Source organism: Diorhabda sublineata, chromosome 5 (genome assembly GCF_026230105.1).
Source record: "Diorhabda sublineata isolate icDioSubl1.1 chromosome 5, icDioSubl1.1, whole genome shotgun sequence".
NCBI classification, from domain to species: Eukaryota; Metazoa; Arthropoda; class Insecta; order Coleoptera; family Chrysomelidae; genus Diorhabda; species Diorhabda sublineata.
In genome coordinates this window covers 4,381,243-4,401,789 of record NC_079478.1, presented here as the reverse complement: position 1 = coordinate 4,401,789, position 20,547 = coordinate 4,381,243, and the positions used below count along the sequence as shown (strand labels likewise).

Here is a 20,547-nt window from a genome sequence, read left to right as displayed (position 1 = left end):
TGTAAAAGGTAGGAGTTCGGTTTAAGAATAAAATTACTGATGAATAAATAAATGACACTATTAGAAAAACGTGACATTTGTAATTTTCATTAATCGAAAAAGTTAATCGGATAGACCCCGGTCAGAGAATCAGTCTCAGATCTATTACATAACGCTTGTGAAGCTTACAAACTAAGAAATCATCCGTTTTTTTAAGGGTAACAGTCATCAAGAGCTTCTGGATCCGTTTCTGCAATTTCCAAAAGCATGAAAATAACATATTGAACTGGAACTGGTTAAAGCAGATCCATTATTTGACTTCTGTTTTTTGAAACGTTGATTCTAAGCTCCTGCACTTTGATTTGTAGCATGAAGTCTTATCTTAAAATTAGTTCTTCCAATAGCAATTGCAGTTATGGATCAATCAATATTTCATACATTCGCACGGCACTCATACCAAATTAAGAAATGAAAAATAAAATTCGGTAAATATCCAACAAACCGTCAGTCCACGTGGACTCTCACCTCCACTGTTTACCAATAAAAACGTAGAATCATAAACATGAGTGCATTTCTATTGCCCAAAGCTGTATGTACACAATTTCTTCGAAGTATTCCTGGCAGACATTGGCGGCGCTTGGAGAGATTAATTTAATTAATAAATTTCTTTAAATAAGACAGGTATGAATTTAATAATAAATATTTAGATATACAAACACAGAATCAGTTGACATAGCTATTTTATACGTAGGAAAATAGTTTATAGAAGGATAACAGGGTTGCAATATTACAAGTAATACAGCAAAAGGTAGCAAATTATCCAGAATACAATTATGCCAGTTTAGAGACATTGCGTTAAAATTTGTTAGCATGTGATTTTAAACACAAGAAACTAAATAAACGGATGACAATAACCGAATCGTAAAGTATATCTCGATAGCGACTAGATTATTTGCGTCAGATAAAAAACTACCGAAGTTCTAATAGACAAATAATTTATCTAGATGAAACATGGTTTGACAGTTTGAGTTTGAGTCGGTTGAGTTTAGTAAAGGGAAACGTATTATAATAGTACACGCTGGAAGCAAAGACAGTTTCGTGTCTAATTCTTTATTAATATGTGCTAAAAAATTGAAAACTGTGCAGCTGATTATCGTGAAGATATGACAAGAGAATTATTTTAAAAGTGGTTCAATGAACAGCTTTTACCTAAAATTCGACCATAATAAATAATCGTTATTGTGAACGAATCCTACCATTCGCGGCAACTCCTTAAGATTGGCAACAAAACTCAAATTTTAGCATTTAAGTTTTAAAACTTAAGTTTAACCAGACTACCTTCTTACTATTGCATATTTAACCCTATAGAGTAAATATGTAAACTGAGTAAAGAGGTTGTAGAGCTCGTAAAGAAAGTTCTAGAAGCAGGCCGCCGAGAGGTTTTGAAAAACTGAGTTGAACATGTTATCACAGAAGAATATGAGTATGTGGTATCATAATCTTATAAATGATGACTCTAGTTCAGACCAGCATGATTATTAATGAAGATACTTTGGAATTGAAATGTTCTTTTCTTCTGTTTTATTAGCAAAGAATTTATTTTCCTTTATGATTTTTGAAATTTCTTTTTTCAGAAAAAAAAACGAATGGGGTACAAAAACGACTCAGTTCACGTCTGGTACCCTGTTTAAACCAAACTCCCTTACAGGCAGGTACGTTTAACTCGTCTATTTATGTTTTATAATCTAATATTCAGTTTAGCAAGTTAACGAGGGATAATAATGATTTTTTCTAATTTCCAAGTAGGACTACAATTAGGTGCATCTGTCTAAATAACAGCGTATAATGCCGTCCAATTTCTAATGCTTCGATTGCCTTTTAACGAATACTTTCTCGCATAAGATATACATATTTTTAAAAGTATTTATAAAAATAATAAATTTATATAACGAGATATCTACGCCTATGGTGGATAGATCAAACAAAATTGTCAGCAAGGGTTTTTATTATTTACAATTGATATTAGAAGAACTATAATACTTCCCAAACTAAACTGGTTAATAATAAAATCTTGTTACCAAGTAGAAGATATATACTTGAGGGTATTTTCTTATATTATTTCGTCTCTAAAGATGCCGAATATCTCTAATAATTTTGTCTGTTATAGATCCTCGAAATTGACCTACATTTTACAACTTCTCATTGTCTTTTATCGGAACAATATCACAAATAATTAATTGATCAATTAAGATATAGCTAAGTGTTTATTGTACAAAAACAATATCCTATAACTGAATTTAATCAACATCAAAAACATTCCATCCTGAAAAAAATTGCGATAAGATACAAGATTTGATATAAAAGATGTTTTTAAGTGAAACTAGCGTAAACGTAATAATTTTGGTAGAGAACATTTTTATTCTTCTAAAAGCTATTTGGTTTTAAAATGAAGTGTATTTACATAGTAGCTCTATGCTTAATTTTAATAAATGGTGAAAGTGTAAGTAATAGTATTATAATATATCAAAACTCTAGAAATTTTAAAAAATGTCTCATTCTCTGATGTATTTTGGGGTTTCATCGTCAACTATTCAACACTTTAGCAAATACAGGAATGAATGACAAATATCCACGCTCGTCAATGCGTGTTACTAGATGATGGTAGTAAGGATTAGTACGGTCTATACTTACTATTGTCAGTTCTATTGTGTCCGTTAGATAGTGAAGAGCACTGCGTGGGTACCTACTTTCATTGTTTTTACTGTGTACCGAGATATATATTTTATTCTGGGGTACACAATTCAGTACTTTGATTATTTACCGAACTAAATCACCAAGCGCATATTACCCTCTTTGTCATCCGAATACTTTCTCATTTTAAATTCGTTCCAATCGTACATTTCTCGATATTCACTCCTGTATTTACCAAACTTTAAGCAATTTTTAACCTCGAATATCGTAGTAGTGCTAATTATCAATAAAACATACAAATTTCCTTTCCATTCTAAACAAACCATCAATTAATAAGCCTCATATTTTACCGATATTTAAGGTCACTATAAATCACATTTTTATATTTTTCTACTAAAGTACCATCTTTTAAACGACAGCATATTGAACTCATTCTCTCCAACTATCTTTTCCTCATAATGAAACAAAAAAACAAGAAATTGTTTATTCATAGCGTAGAGCCAACATATGAATGATTTTATGTCTATATGGCTGTTGATGACACTGGATTCACCACTACAGACCTGAATCAAGACAACATCTTAGTGAACAAGGAAAAAAATCAACAGTTGTTAGTACTATACAGATAAACAAAACTCTTTTTTATCAAAACAATGTACAAAGTTATTTCAACAATAGACAAATCCGATTAAATGAACTACCGGATTCACCAGATCTTGCCACCAACGGCTACTGGGTTTTTTCAGACAAAAAATCATGCAGAAAAAAAAATATTCATCAAGTAGGAAAGTGATCAATGAAGAAGAAGCATATTTTGAGACGAAAAGAAAATCTTCTGTTTGTCTACTACATCGGAGACATCCATCAACACAATTCGGTTTCGATAAACGACACTACTCTTTGTTAAATTATATAATTCCACCACTCATTGTTACAGAGAAGTAAATTTCGGAAGTTCAATACCAATAAATGTTTTTTTGTGGTTCCAAATGTAAAAAATAGTTATATAAAACTAAAAGTTGGCTATAATAACAAATATTATTAAACAACTGAAGCATATAATTGTGCTACTTTAACATTTTGGTTTATTTCTTGAGTAAACAAGAAAATTTCGTTTGCCTTGATAACCTAACAACATTCTGTTCACTATGAGATTAATTACGATCGTTTTTGGTTGATAAATGTTCGTAAATGTATAAATGATTCCCAAACGGTTGTTAAAATTATCATATGAGGTTTTATATTATAATTTGAAATTTTTCTACAGCTCCTTGGACTTTATTATCTAAATCTAATTCTAGAATGTTTATGAATTTGATTATTTAATTGTGTATAAAACAACAAAGGTTTATTTGGTTAATTTAATTTTATATTTTTTTTTTCACGGTTATGAGCCTTGTAGACCAAGTAGCAAAATTTGACTCTGTTGGAAATTTTGCTGTGGGCTCTTGGACTATTACGAAATAATGAAACGGTTATTCCAATTATAATTAAAGAAGTTCAAAAGCAGATTGATTAGACATGATTTTATTTACAATACTCGAATATGTATTAGTTTCATGTCCCATTATTATTTGGGCTATTGCCTACCTGTAAAGAACTATGTAAACAGAATAGTCTCTAGATTATATAACTTAAAGAACTATTTATAATAATTTTCATCTGTGATGATCCCTGCAGAGGAGCTATTCCTATATCAGGGCCTACTCCAACAAACACCCCTCCTTATTAAAATCCTCCTTATCATACCAAACTTTAACCAACAAATCTCCCTCTCTTTCTCTCTGTTTAATTAGTTTAATTAGTTTAATAAATAGAAACAATCACATTTCATTCCAGCTTCAGTGCTGAACTAACGAATTTTATACGAGAAGTTTTCTATTTTAGATAATCGAGGTTGAAGATACAAACGTGAAAGATCCAACTTTCGAACAAGATGCCATAGAATCTTACAAACAAGCACACGACATGGTGCCTACGGAAAATGAGTTATTTTACCAAACACTATCATTGTTGTTCGGTAGTAAACGAAATGAATCAGATAGTTGGAAAATTTCAACAAACTGTGCGGGATTTTTTAATCCAAATAAAACTAGTCCTTATATAGTTTTATACGTTAATTATACAACTTCTGCGAGACATATAAGAATATTTGCTTAAATTGGAAACTTAATTTTTTGTATCATTTAGAAAATAAATTTATGTCTTCACTGTGTTATTATTTCTCATACACATGTAATTTTCTTAAAAAAATTGTTGAAATAGAAACCAAAAACAGTTAAGGTTAGATTATTTTATGATCGAGAGAAAAATTTGATTGACAAATTTTAAGAACCAAACTTTTTGAAGGGAGAAACAAGGAAGAGATTAGAAGGTATGGAAGAAATATACACAGAATTGAATATATAAAGTTGGCTGCAGTGTATTTGGAAAGCTAGCTGGGTTATAAGGAGAAACGAGATAGCTCAATAAAAACTACGTAAAATTATTGACAAATAATTAAATTCTAATAATGGAAATGTAACAAAAACTTTATCAAAATGTCTATTAAACCAAAAAACTCTAAAAACGTCATATGACATGGAATGCAGAGAATTCGGAATGACGTTGTAGTGATAGGATTGTCACAAAATTTTGTTTGCTAAATCTATCAACTCTATGTTCTTGGTGTAACTGTAATGGGAATAGAGAATCAAGAGCACTTTGCAAGCATCTGTCAGTTTTACGTATTCTATGAAAATATTCCGTAAATAAGTCCTATGGAACCAACTGGAGCTCTTCTCATTAGAGCACATATAAATTACAATAGTTATTAAGGCCCATCTTTCGGCTAACATCACTGCGCTGATTTTTTTTTCCTTTTCGAGCTGATTTTTGGTATTTTACTCAGAAGTAAAGACTCTACTCTACTCTAATCAACGTTAAATATACGCGCAGTGGGGAAAGATTTGTCAGCCTGGAGTCTTCCAAGATTATCATACAATTGGTCCACTGTTTCCTTGGTAAATCAAATGGCTCGTGCTTGAGAACTAGCCTGCCTAATGGACAAAATTGTCTAGTGAAGTTTTGAAAACACTTTTAGCTGGTATCTACCAGCAAAACCATCCTTGGAAGAATTTTTTAAATTATGTTTTATAGCTAGTAACTCACACACCCACAACCCGCGGTCCGTTTCAGAGAAACGCTCCATAGCGACCAAATTCCAAAGAACCATTCTACCGATTGACATACTCTTCGAATATCTGCACCCTCGCAAAAAGAAATACAAGGATGAAATTTCTTCTCAGACACCTTGTATTTGTTATCTGGATAGGAATCGACAAACAACTTTATTATTTATTAATCGCAAATATTTAGTTGGGAGATCCGATAAAAGAGAAAAACTCTTTTCCATTTTTCTTTTTCCGAGTTATGAATTACAGCAGAAAATGAAACTATTTGGACATAATCCAAAATAATTTCAACCAATTCATTATGTGGAAATACAATATCGTTGACAATTTTATGACTAGTTTAAAATATAACATGATTGATGCGTACACGTTTCTACTATAAAAAAAAGTGGCTATCGTGAAATGATATTCGTCTGAGCAATTTCTATTTTAATAGAAATTATGCTACACTTTATCTATTCTCACTTGAAGGGATTTAAAAATTGTCAAAAAGTTCCGACTGCAAAAAAACTAATGAACCAGCAAGTGTATTATACCCTTTCGCTAGAGAAAAGTAGTGAATTTCACTAGTTCGAATTATCAGTAATCACGACAAGAACTGGTGCTCCTGAAAACGGAACTAAACAACAAACAAGTGTATAGGTCTTTCAAGAGGAGTCAAATTCAACAAAAGTTGTTAGCGCACGAAGCACTCCGAAGCAAATAGTCGCCTTTTTTCGGAATTGGAGCTACTGTTCCATTGGAGCAACGTAGAACGGTCAATTCTGAATGGTATACCAGCATTTGTTTGCCAGAAGTATTCGAAAAAATCACTGAAACCAATCTCAGAAGATGAATCATTCTTCACCACGACAATGCGAGCTCTTACGCATCAATTCAAATAAAAATATTTTTGAGCAGTCCAAACATCTAATGGATGGATCATTCTCCTGCGGATTAGGAATCAAAACAAGCTTTGGAGGTACCTTAATAATTCTTCCAAATGTATGCATACCCTATTTGCTTATGGCCACTTATGAAAATGATAGATTGCACGTACACTTATTTTTACCTAAGAAAGTAACACATGTACTAAAAAATAACAAAACGTATTGAAATTCTTCTTTTTCTTATGTTATATATGGTTTCGAATTATAGAATACGCGAATACAATATAAATATGGCTGGGTGCCGAAAGGCAAAAGGCCAAATTTAAGAAGACTGATGAAGTAGACAATATGATTTTTTGCGGTTATCTTAGTGTTTACAATAAAAAATGAAAATTTGTTGTGATTTGTGTTCAAATACAAACTGGTGCAAGACAATTCAAACGTTAAAATTATTACTAGGTAATGTATAAAGTAGTTGAATGAACATTTATTCTCAATAGTGAAGGAAAACATTCTTCATGATTGTCTTGATTTTACTAACAGATTAGTTAAAAGTTTTGCCATCTGTACTATTACAAAAATATTTTGTAGGATTTTGTAACTTTTCAGCACACGTGTTTATATATTTTTCAACATATGTGTGATATTGTTTAATAGACATTCTTTTTTAATAAAGAATTTTTTATGTGATCGTAGAAAAAATAGTGTACACAACTCGTTGGAAAATGTATTTCGCACTCGTTATGTTTCAGCACTTGCCACTACGCGGGTCGTACAAAAAATTAACTAGTACGAAATGTATCAATTTCCAAACTCGATATGTAATATACTAAATGGAGAATATTTTGACAAACAATAAAGCCATATCCAATTATAATAATTTGTTTTGATTTGTTCATAGAAAGTTGCATTTGAATAATAAACTAGTCAAAGTAAATTACTCCATTTGTTTTTCTTTTTGGTTCCCATATTAAAAATCCCGGTGACTAATGTACAGTATGGTACGGGGATTAAATGAAAATGAATTTTAGCGACTAATTTACCTAGCGTGAATTGCGTAAACCGTCTATAAAATAGATAGTTTGTGACACATAATGATCGCACCTCTAACTACTTTCCTATATAAGGGAAAATATTTTCAAGAATAATCTTGAACTGTCATTATTATATAAATTAGGTTTCAGTAGAAAGTCTATTGAATTTAACCTAAATTTTTTGTTCTGTAATTATGAATTATAAAGTGTATTTTTATTATCTCATGTATCCGACAAAAGCTTAACAATATTTGTCCATTATAAAGTTTCCGAAATAAACAGCTCGACGAAAGTGGATGAAAAACATTGTGCGGGATTGATCGGTTAAAAACATGGTTTAAAATTCAAATGGATATGCGGTAATTTAATCTTTTACGAAGGCGGGATATATAATATATGATCAAAAACATATGTGACAACATAAATTTCGTTTCGAAGCTAAACAAGTTAATCACATCTCGTAATAAAATGAAACGAATTTCAAATATAAACTACATTTAAAATGATGGATGGATCGCGTTTCGGTTTTACATAATTTTCATTGCAAGCTGCAAACATTTTAAAACGAAATATTTCCGGTATTGATTTATGATGACAATAGTTATTAGATTCGTATAAACACGAATAGTTGATTCTATTTTTGGTATAAAAAATTTTTGTAGATAATAATAGAAAATAGAAAGTTAGTGTCGTGAAAACATATATAGTTCACATACAGTAAAAACGGCGGAGGTCTTCATTAACGTGACTAATACGTCAATACCAATAACCCTCAACTGCATCGCGTATCGCATATGATACATCGCATTTATAATACTGCTACTGACATCTGTGGGCTTGTGTAAGAAATTCATTGTTTTGTACAGCTGAGACAACATGTACTGAAAGATAATATGAAATTCTGCTGCCCCTAGACCAACAACAGTTGTACGTACTGATTGATTTGAGCATTGTCCACAACTTGAAGAGAAAAGAAATAGATGCAAATATGATTGCTGTAAAGCATTGACCAATGTCATTTGCAGGAAATGTAGACTGAATTTTTTATAATCAAAAAGAGAAATTGTTTTTCTGAGTTCCATCGAGAAATCAAAGAGATTATTTCACAGTGTTATTTGATACAAAAATAAAATTTGTATAGTACTTTGTTGAGTTTTAGTCCCATATTTATTATCCCTCGAAGCATAATGTATCATATTTGATAACTTTTTGTTATTTTAATTATGACAAAAATGTAATCAAAATTTTTTAAACAATTAGGTGGAGTCAGATCAACTACCTTGAATTTTTTAATTTTTTCGCGATTTTCTAAAATTCATGCAGTTAAGGGTTAACTCGATAGAAATAATCGTTATGACTAATATTCCAAAGGTCGATCTTTTACAAATTGGTAATTAGTAATATCGATATACTAGGTTACAAAATTGATGATATAGTCCTACCAAGAACTTAATTTGTTTCTATTGGAATATATCCATGTTTCAACTAGAAATATAGTTTTTAAATTTTTGAAGAAAACATACTCTTTGGCAAGCAATATTTGTTCGTTCTATTGTCTTTCTTTCTAAATTTGAATACCAATAGAAAGAATTTCCTTATTTTTAATGCGTCATTTATAGTTTTGGCAGTAAAATGTTTCTCTAAAAAATACAAAGTTGAAAACTATATAGACCTATAACCTCTATACTCAAACTTACATAAAATCAACAGTTTTCTAACAATTAAACTATACGCAACCAATGAAAAATCAGACTATATACTACATGCACTACGATGGTGTTATCCCAATCTTATATATTAAAAAAATTGATGATTTCCATTCCGAGTCCGTTCGGGCGTTCTACCCAACCGATTTGCTTAATTTTTTTCTTCAATGAAAGGTATTGATGCACAGATCAGCCATCAACCATCGGATTTCATCTAATTTTCACCATTCTCAAGTTATACTCAAATGCGATTTCCCCCTGTACATTACTTATGGGAGTTTTTCACATACACACGTTCTATCCTCAATATCTCAGGTTCTATTCAAGGTAGAGACTTCGTTTTGGTTTAAGAACACTCGCTGAAACACCTTCTTTCTTTTGAGTTTTTGAACACTTAAATCGGTTGAGTTAAAGAGGAGCTAGGCGCGGACATTCAATGTGGAGTTATGGGGTTTTGTAGATTTTTGGCAATTTTTCTACATTCAAGGATCTATATCTCAGGTTCTAATATAGGTACAGAGTTCGTTTTGGCTTAAGAACACTAGCTGAAGCATCCTCTTTCTTTTGAGTTTTTGAACACTTAAATCGGTTGAGTTGGAGAGGAGCTAGGCGCGGACATTCAATGTGGAGTTATGGATTTTTGTAGGTTTTTGGCAATTTTTCTACATTCAAAGATCTACATCTCAGGTTCTAATATAGCTACAGAGTTCGTTTTGGTTTAAGAACACTAGCTGAAGCATCCTCTTTCTTTTGAGTTTTTGAACACTTAAATCGGTTGAGTTGGAGAGGAGCTAGGCGCGGACATTCAATGTGGAGTTATGTAGGTTTTTGGCAATTTTTCTACATTTAAAGATCTATATCTCAGGTTCTAGTTACAGAGTTCGTTCTTTTCTATTATAATGAATTCTGATACTTATTTAATGGAATCGATGCGAGTGAAGGCGCGGGTAAAAGCTAGTTTTCCTTAATTTTATTTAAAGTGTAAGCTGACTATAATCTAACAGTTAAGAACATTTATTTACTTACTTTGTTCATACATGTTATATGAGGTATTCCTTACTGCCATTTTGGTTCCCTCGGGTACATTCTGTATTTTTAGTTTTAATTGAGGATTGCCTTGAAATACGTCAAAGAATACTACGAAAACTTTTAATTGAAAAAGGTTTTTGTTGGAAAAAGTCTATACAATGCAAAGAAGAAATATATTACATTTAGGTGAATCAACAGGGGCCGGACAAAAAATATATTTTAGCAAAATGAATCTCTTAAAAGTTGAAGAAGAACAATTATTTTATCCACTGGGTAAAATCTATCATCAGGAAAAGGGCGAAAAATGATCATTACAGACATCGACACTTCAAGCGGTTCATGGACTTTTGATTTCTCTCGTACTGGTGACTACCCTGAGAACATTAACACTGATTTCTTTAAAAAATTGTAAGAACAAATAATGGGTCTTCTCAGATTATAGATTGCTTCGCAACCAAAACAGGATTTTTGTGTCCCACTTCCCTAGGTGTTAGTAATACACCTTCAAGATACTTAAAACTTGTAGCGAAATGGGCAAGACATTCACAGAGTAAATTCTCTGCTGTATCCATGGCTTGCTAGTAGAATCTACAGATGTCGTCTTCTGCCAAGTCCATCGTCTTAAAGAGGTATTTGATGAGTCTATCAAAACCTATCAAAAGACCGACCACCAGTTTCTTGTCGTTTCTGGTTATCAAGAGAAGTTATTCAGACTTCTCAGCTGATATGGTTATGAATCTTTTGAATTGTCTTAGACTTGGAGAGTAGGACTCCATTTGATTCTTCAGCTATTCGTTCAGTACGTTATTGATAAGGTATCTCGTGAGGCGCCAGTAGGGCTCTGGTCCAAGTCAAGTTATGCAATCGTTTCCTGTTTTTTTGGCAATGATGTCTGCTTCCTCATTCCCTGATATACCTTGGTAGCGTGGAAACCATATTAGGTTTATTTTGCTCTTGTTAGCTAGTACTTTTGGTTTTTTTTATACTCCCACACTAGGTTGCACATGCATTCAATAGCTTTCAGGCATTCAAGTTCGTTTGGCGATCTGTTGCGAACTCTACCTGAAAAATGGTGAGTGATATTCCTAGAGATCTTGCATTTTGAACCAGAAATACTCAGTTCAACTCCTTGCGCTAGTATTGAACTGTTTGTATACCAGAACCTCAAAACTAAAACTATAATAGTAATGGATAAGCAATTTACCTCTCGAGACTTTTAGAAAAATTGGCTAAATGCAGAAAATATTGTTTACCTTCAGCTGGGTAAATGTTATAAGCTGATTAATTAGGTACAAATTTAAGTATTAATATTATTTCGTTCTAAAATAATCGAGATATAATTCGACTATAAAATACATTGAACAAAAAAAAACGTGCTTATGAATGATTTATTATTTTACTACTCTCTAATTTATAAAAATAGGCTGGTTGATGATTTACTGTTATTTATGCCATTCTTTCTAATTTTCTTCGAAGAAAAATTTGCTTTTTAGTGATCTAATTTAAAAACTCAAATTGTTAATTCATTTATGATGGATTAAATGCAATAAAATGACCCAAATTCTTCTTTATCTTTTAATTACTGTCATGTTTTTTTTATAAATATGATCTGAGAGAGAATTATCCTTGAAAAACTACTTATATAGAGATTATATTCTTGAAATGACAAACATGAATATTACATTTCCGTCTAGATAAGATACATATTCGATATAAAAGTTAATTTTCGATTGGAATAAAAATATTTTAACATTTCAAGTTGATATACTTTTTTCTCGTTGCAAAATGAAATGTGTATATCTTATTGCTATTTGCTTGATTTGCGTAACTTGCAGCGAAGACGTAAGTAATAATATTCAATTATTTTAAAGGCAATTCATCCATGTTATTTTCAATTTCTATATAAATGATATGGGTACAGTAAAGAACGTTCACTCAATTGTTAAATGAAAATTGGATGATTAAAAGACTTTTTATGATTCTGTTATTTGGTGTATTATCAAGAGAATTGCACAAAAGATTCCCCTTGTTATCGGAAGTTCGTGCTTTTGAAGATATAAGAACTGAAAGATTTGACAACCTAAAAATTTCGAGAATTGTTGGAAACATTCTACAACGTCGTAAAATATTGTTCCATCTCTCGACTCGCGTAGAAATTTCTAGAAACAACATTCCCGGCATTCGGTATATGCCGGAACATCCCATATTATTGTGGAACATTTTAGAGCACTATCAAATATTGTGGAATATTCTGGAAGATTCGAGGCTGCTTTTTCATAGTTGAACAGGGGTAAATATATCAAAAAAGTTCGAGAAGATTCCAGAACAATTAAGATCGTTATAAATATTTCTTGTATGGGTAAGGGTATAAAAAACATGATTTGTTATGGGTTTGAATGTCAGTTTCTCACCAGTGAAGTGCAGCTAATGAATAACGTTAAACTGTGAGTGATAAAATATTTTTTCTTGTTGCATTTCTAAATATACACACTTTAATTCACAGCATTCATAATTTGAAAAATGAAAGTTTAATAATAACAAGACGAAAGAAGGAAATTTAAAAACCACTAAGCAAGAACAAATTTTTTGAACTACTGCCTAAACCTGTCGATAATAATTAATTAGTATAGCCGAGGTATAGATCGGGGACAGCTTTAGAGAAGGAGAAAAACCACTCGGACTAGATCTTTTTTTGCCCAAGGTTGGAAAGGGTTTACCCGAGGCAGCCGAAACGTCCAGACCAAGAAGACAAGAGTTTATAGCCAAAAGGCTAGCTCTTAACCTTAAAGGCTAGACTTCCCAGAATCTCCCATAGAACTCAGGGGAGAGGAAGGAGTCTACGCGCGAAACTGCGACGCGAATGAGGATGAAGACCTGTCGATATGACAGGAGGTGGTGGAATGTTCTTCGCATCCATCCGCGGATTTTTCGCGCACGTGTGTGGTGTGGTTTGAACGTCAGTTTCTCACCATTAAAAGTGAACTTTGATTGAAAAAAATTTTCTTATTATTATTTATTATGAATCCATTATTCCAGGTAATCTTCGTAGAGGAAACTAACGTTATTGATCCACAATTTGAAGAAGATGCCATCGAGTCTTATAAAGAAGCACACGCAATGATCCCCACAGATAATGAATTATTTTTCCAAACACTATCTGAGCTGTTCAGTATCAAACAAAACTCAACTAATGGTTGGAAAATTTCTGAGAATTGCGGTGGTTTTTATAATCCAAACGCAACCGATTCATATATTATTTTACACGTATTAGATGATGCTGGCGACAGAAGAATCAGAATCTTTGCTTAACTTGAAAGCTATCGATATATAAATGTAAAATTTTGAAAATAAATTTTGATATCAGTTGATTTTTTATATTTATTTATAACCAATCCAAACAAATTGCCAGATCGTATATATCAGCAAATTATAAAGGTAGAAATAACTATTATAATTTATATCGAGTGTATTGAAATTGACAATTCTTTAGTAGTAGAATCCAATAAAAGCAGGTGTTCACAACGTAAGATATCATATAGATAGACATGGAAAAAGCTTTTGAAGTCCCACGAACTGAAATATGGAAGAACCTGCAGAAAAGAAATCAGCTAGAATCAAAATAAAGAGTCACTAAAAGTCTGTGCAAAAAAACGAGAAATAAGTTAATAAGCACCAACATGAAATCAAAGACGACCACAACCCAAGAAGTAAAGTGACAAGTAGGCAGTCTGAACCTATTCCTATTGATAGCTTCTATAAATGAATTAATTAGAATCGCGAGTTATATCACTGCATTAAGCGAAAAAATCGATTAAAAATCACCAAACAATCACATGCAAATTAACAAGAAGGTTTAGCCAATCAAAGCTTGTGAAACGTTTAAGTTTCTCCCTATCGAGCGGTCGAGAGAGCCGTAAAAGTATTTAGCTGCTGCCGCATTTTTGAACTTACCTTTGTTTCTAAAACGTACTCGAAAGTTTTTCGGCGCATATTATTATCGATTGTTGAACTGTTACGCACGAGCAGTGGCAAAAGTCGCAACGAAATAATTATCACGACGAAGAAAATGGCAATTCAGTATGAAATAAAAATAATCTCTATAACAAATTTCTTTGGAAACCCTTTTATTTAAAGAATTCTTAAAAATTTATTCCAAGTATTCACATTCAATAATGGCTATTTTTATTTTTTTACAAGTCAAAACCTTCGAGTACTTAGTAGAAACAAAAGTAAATTCAAAAATGCGGCAGCAGCTAAATACTATTTTGGCTCTGTCGATCGCTCGATGGGGAGGAACTTGAACGTTCCACAAGCTTTGATTGGCTAAACCTTCTTGTTAATTTGCTTGTGATTGTTTGGTGATTTTTGATCGATGTTTTCACTTAATGCAGTGATATAACAGGCATGCGAATGTTTTGAAAGATCCTGTATATTCATCATAGCAGGAACCCAGAAGGATCTACAAAGAAACTTATATGAATTATAAATTTAAGAGAAAAAATCAAAATCAGAATTGAGGAGGAGCCTATAGAACAAGTTGTTAGTTTTCATTGCCTAAGAACATTAAAAAAAGAAACAGAAAGACAAGATTTAAATTTATGTAATAGAATAGAGGTGAACAAGTTTTTCAGGTGACGAGATGGAGAAAGTGATTCTTATGCTCAAATTGCACCCTATGTTTTGCCAGATGCAAAGCTGTCCAAGTTTATAGTTCTAATTCTGTCATGGAATTTCTAAATTTAATATCTTACGTAAATTGTCTAATTCCGGAGCTATCAAAAATACCGACTTTAATCTTTTCTATAGAGAACTGGGGAAATTTTTGACAAATGTATGAAAAGCAGTTTCCGTCTTTATCTAGTGATAACAAACTGTTTCATGATGTCCAGCTTTATATGTAATGGTCTAAGGATAATTTTGTCTACTAATGGATTAGTTTTGTCTTTCCAGACTCCATATTTTCTCTTTCTTCTTCTTACCCGACGCTCTTGCTTAGCTCTACTGTTTCAAAGACATATAAAACAAGTAAACTTTATGTAACAATTTTGTTGACCGAGAAGAATGTTCACCACTGTTAAATCGACAAAATTTTGCCACTTATTTCGCTGTATTCTATTTTGTTCAAGACTAGCAAATTTTTACAATTTTCTTCCATTAACTTTGTATACTTTGTAATACTCCAGCGTATTCTGTCAAACAATAAAACCAAGTTTTTTAGTTCGTATTGATTCAAGTCCAATTTTATCAATATTTTTCAATATATGAACAAAAAGTTTAATAAGACGCAGCAATTCTTTATCTCGTTTTAGATAAAAACGTGCAAATTCTTTTAGTCTTGATGCTAACAATTCTGAAACTAGATTCAAAAGATTTGAATCTCTTAAAAATTATTTTGATTAAATTTGAAATACCTTCCAAAATAAGAATCATTTTTTGATGAAATTGGTCCTTCAATGTCTTGTTCTAATGGTTCAGATACGTTTTTAGGTATGGATGAAAAAAATTATAAAAGACTTTTAGTCAAAAAGCCAGTCACTATAGTTGCTTTTGTAAAGTTACTTAGCTTATTAGTTGAAGTATGATTTTAGCATCAAATGAAAGCTTGAACTAGTTTTAGACAAAAAATTTTGGTTGACTTTGAAGACAAGCAACCCTATGAGATACTCTGTAAGAACGTTTATCTTAATTAATGAATACTCCATTAAATTTTACCAACTTATTTTTTAAATTTTGAATGTTTAAGAAATAAATAATTAAATTAATTGGTTTGACAATCATTTTTTTAAGTATCACGTACATAATTAATACTTATTCAAAACATAGGAATTATAATTATAACGTAGAAAATGAATTGGAGTAAAATATATTTTAATATTAAAAAAATATTAAATCAATTTAGAAATATTAAAATTTGATAATATATTTTTCAATTATATTTGGTTTAAAAATATATTTCTCTCCAATTCATTTCCTACGTTTTAATTCATATTTTCAATGTTTTAATTGTGTATCTAATCAACCGAAATCAGTGTCGTATTTAGAAACGGTAACGTACAACTGAAACCTTATCAGTTATCAAACACAAAATGCAACTTTACTATTCGAAGACCTTGTAGAAGGAACAAACAGAAATACCAGGTACTTGGTTTGAAAATTGTTGTGAACTCATAGAAAAATAATTGTATAATTGCGAAAAATAAGATACACTTAGTACTTTAGTACTAATAGAAATTGAAAGCTTGTGAAACTGATAATTGAAAAATTTGAGGCCCTGTACAACATACATTATAATCAAAATGTTTGATGTTTTGCTCCATTTGAGCAATAAAAGTTTTGGCAACGTTCTTTCATTTATTGTGCTATCAAAGTTGAAATATGACTTATACAAAATAGTCCATGATTGATGGTCGACCTCTTTATTACGACTTGAATATCCAGTTGGCTTATACAAACTGGCATGTTTATTGATGTTATCAAGAGGGCACTTCGTTCGATGCATTCTAATAAATCAGACTGTTATATTTATGACAAGCCAGCAAACATTGCTCGACTAATTCATCAATTTTCGAATAAATTTTTATCTTAGCGGCTTAAAGTTATCAAATATAATATTAGAATTATACCTATTATATCGTATATTGGAGTGGTTTTTAAAAATATTTGTTTATCATAAGATACCGTAGTATCCGATCAATTATCGAAAACCTCCAAATGACATTTTCACAATTATGTGATTAATACGTCGAATGCTATTCTACTGCATATGACTAGTCTATAGATAACAAACTTTATGTTTTTATTGTTACACCGAATCTAATCGTGCATACATAAACATCGATAATACATCAACAATAATTACTAAAGTACATGCCAACTGGTTCTATCGAATGATTTCATCGATTTAATATTTAAAATACCCTTTTTCATACAATGCGGTCCAAATGTATGGAATCAATTCAGTTTTAGCGTTACTATGTATTATATGAAAAAAACACGAAGTAGATTTTTATTGACCAGAAAATATTGCTGATTTGAAAGTTAGGATAACGGAAGAAATTAACAAAATAACCTCAAGAAGTGAATGGTGGTTATTTTGAACATTTAATTTAATTGTAAAGTACTTTGAAAAATAAGTTCTAAATATTATGCTACGTTATTATGTATTCTCAAAATTTCACATCTTATAAATTAATTTTCTCAGTTATGTTTGCACCAAATTTTAAAAAAAAAACTTAATATCTCTAAACAGAGAACTAAAATCCGTTTCCAACAAGATCCCATAAGACCCCTTCCTTATTTGAAATTTTCGATGCTTATAATTCAAAGGGGATGCTGGAAGAATAAAAATCGACTTGTTTCAGATTTTAGTACATAATAAAGGTAAAATTGAAATTATTCCATACATATGGAACGCATTGTATAATTCAGATGTTAAGCTGTTTGAATTGAAAACTATATTCAATCAATTTATTTCTACATGCAATGACTAAATGATAAGATGCATTGTCACAAACGATTACGGAGTTTACAAGTACGAAGGTTATCTGAAAAGTTTCCGACCTAGGGATTCGAAACTATCGATAGTACTATCGATAGTATTGATAGTTTTTGACTATCGATACTATCGATAAACTATTGGGACTAGTTTTTGACTATCGATACTATCGATAAACTATTGGGACTATCGAATACTATCGATAGTAATCAAGAAACGAGAAGTTGGAACATGATAAGTTCAAGTTAAGCATACAGACACTTATTTCAAAAGAATACATTTTTCAAAATCTATCTTCACTGCAAAGTCCGGCTGAATTTGCTAAATGATACATTTTGCTGTGTGCATGCACAGGTAGAGAAGCAAGAAGAAACAAAAAAAGAAGAATAGCCGCGAAAGGCGGTTAAAGGAGACGTTAAATGTAAAGGTTAAGGTTCCAACCTGTGGCGTGGGGCTTGGTTTTTGGTTTTGGTTTTATTTCAACTTTGATCTTTGATCAGATACCTATTAGTTGTGCTGTGCAATAAGTGTAGATGGATAATTGAAGGTTATATTACTCGTATAGTGTTTTGTGTAATATTAAAAAAATGAAAAAATTTATATAGATAGTTTTTCGTTTTTTTTGTAAATCCAAAATGCAGCATTTATTTAAAATATTAAACTATCGGAACTATCGATAACTATCGATGGTTAATGAACAGACTATCGATAACTATCGATGGGCCCAACTATCGATATTTTCGTATCCCTATTCCGACCTCAACCTGAAGATGTCAGCAATATATTTGCGCATGCGTTATAAGATTCTCACTAAAAATAAGGACACTTTGGACGTTTAGTTTCTGTTCGATAATAGTATAAGTAAGTCGTTGTGAAAATTCTTCTGAAAATGGAAAAAATTAAATATCGAGTCATTAAATAACGCGGTCGAAAGTAGAAATCTTTAGCACCTATTTCGAGGCGGAAATTTAAACATTCCCGTATTGGTGAAGCCGCCCACTATAACAGCAGCAGCAATAATTATTTCCATTATCCCGGCTGACATTAATCATTTGTTACTAACTAAATTTGGTTATTTACGATTGATATTTGTTTGTTTTAATTTATACAACCAGATACATTACCTCTGCTAAAAACTGATAAAACTAGCGATACGAGGGCGATTCAAATTTGATCGAAACAAGCGCTGTAGATGGCGCACTTGTACGTTTTGAAACTCGCGGCTTGATTATTTGTTAGGTGGGTTCCTTACTAACAGTTTGGCATAGTTTTCGTCGTTAACGCACATTTCGTACGTGTTATACAACCACAAGTGAACGTTAAGTGCTGACCGCCATTGCGCAACGTATTGACATTCGTTCTTTGGTGTGTGAAGACATCAAAAACATGAAAATTCCTTGGCGATTACGAAATGTAAGTGCCTGAGTAGGTCTGCTGTGTTTAAATGAGCCAAGACGTTCAAAGATGGCCGAGAAACCGTCGAGAATGAGCCGATTGATCGTCAACGGCGAACCAGCATCAGACCAGACGACATTCACTGCTACAGTTCATTTTGGACCGTAAGATAAATATTACAAAAATTTCGACTGAGCTCTGCAATTAGTATTGGTAGTGTAGGATCATGCACGAACACCTTATATATCGAAAAATAATGATCGTTGGATTCCCAAACTGTTCAACTTAGAGCAAAATTAATGCGGTTGGAAGTAGTCGCTGCTTGTTGATACAATACCAGATGGTTACACTATTACACTCCCAAAAGCAAAGTTTCATCTAAGAGTGAACGAAGAAGAAGGAAGGAGCGCCAGTCAAAGCGAAGACTACCAGATCCACGCATTCGATATAAACTAGCCCAAGCCTTATTGACGTGGTTTAACCAACATGCATCGAATTTTTTGAGTCGATTCATAACTGTAGACGAAGGTTGTATCCACTACTACACTACTATAATGAAAAAATAGTCAAGATAGTGGATTGTAAAGTGCAAATCTGCATCGAAAAATGGTTTCATCGGTCGGAAAAGTGATGAAGACCGTTTTTTGGTACAGTAATGGGATTGTCTTCATTTAATATCTTCAAAAAGGTAAAATAATAACAGGAGAGTAGTATGTATCATTACTTGATGAGGTAAAAGGATAATTCCAAAAAAACGAACGGAAGAAGAAGAAGAAAGTGCCTTTTAATCAGCACAACGTACATTCTCACACTTCTGTGATCGCCATGGCTAAAATTGACGGATTAACTTCCAATTCGCCAGATTTGGCCTCCAGCGTTTTTCAACCTCAAAGTTCCAATTACAAAAGAGTGATTTCCATCAAACCTGCACACCTATTTGGAGGAGAATGGCAACAACTATTATTTGGAAGCCTTAAAAAGTTTAGATCCTTGATGGACTACGTGTATAGATAAAAGGGATTATGTTGAAAAATAAAAATGATTTTGGAAAAAAGTTTTGTTACTTTGTTATGTTTTTGATTCCGGAGACAAGTGATGGATCCATCTCGATGCAAAAAACCTGATTTATTACGTATAAACATGACCAAACACAGCTCTAAATCATCAACACCACCG

At 31.9% G+C, this 20,547-nt stretch overlaps 2 protein-coding genes across 2 annotated transcripts; both read left to right on the top strand.

Annotated features, from left to right (window-relative positions):
- The first annotated feature begins 2,345 nt into the window (after positions 1–2,345).
- LOC130444151 (uncharacterized) lies at positions 2,346–4,942 on the top strand. The gene is made up of 2 exons (XM_056779193.1): positions 2,346–2,479; positions 4,558–4,942. The coding sequence occupies exons 1-2, from the start codon at positions 2,426–2,428 to the stop codon at positions 4,828–4,830; spliced, it is 327 nt and encodes a 108-aa protein (XP_056635171.1). The 5' UTR covers positions 2,346–2,425; the 3' UTR covers positions 4,831–4,942.
- A 7,225-nt stretch (positions 4,943–12,167) lies between these two features.
- LOC130444105 (uncharacterized) lies at positions 12,168–13,849 on the top strand. Its single transcript, XM_056779111.1, has 2 exons — positions 12,168–12,323; positions 13,518–13,849. Exons 1-2 carry the CDS (start codon positions 12,267–12,269, stop codon positions 13,788–13,790), a joined length of 330 nt encoding a protein of 109 aa, XP_056635089.1. The 5' UTR covers positions 12,168–12,266; the 3' UTR covers positions 13,791–13,849.
- The last annotated feature ends 6,698 nt before the right edge of the window (positions 13,850–20,547 follow it).

What these genes read in the sequence shown, in the direction of transcription:
- LOC130444151 (XM_056779193.1), top strand. Translation starts at nt 2,426, where the DNA reads ATGAAGTGTATTTACATAGTAGCTCTATGCTTAATTTTAATAAATGGT. An exon ending in TTTTAATAAATGGTGAAAGT is followed by an intron (nt 2,480 to 4,557) that starts GTAAGTAATAGT and finishes TTTCTATTTTAG; the next exon opens with ATAATCGAGGTTGAAGATAC.
- LOC130444105 (XM_056779111.1), top strand. Translation starts at nt 12,267, where the DNA reads ATGAAATGTGTATATCTTATTGCTATTTGCTTGATTTGCGTAACTTGC. An exon ending in GCGTAACTTGCAGCGAAGAC is followed by an intron (nt 12,324 to 13,517) that starts GTAAGTAATAAT and finishes CCATTATTCCAG; the next exon opens with GTAATCTTCGTAGAGGAAAC.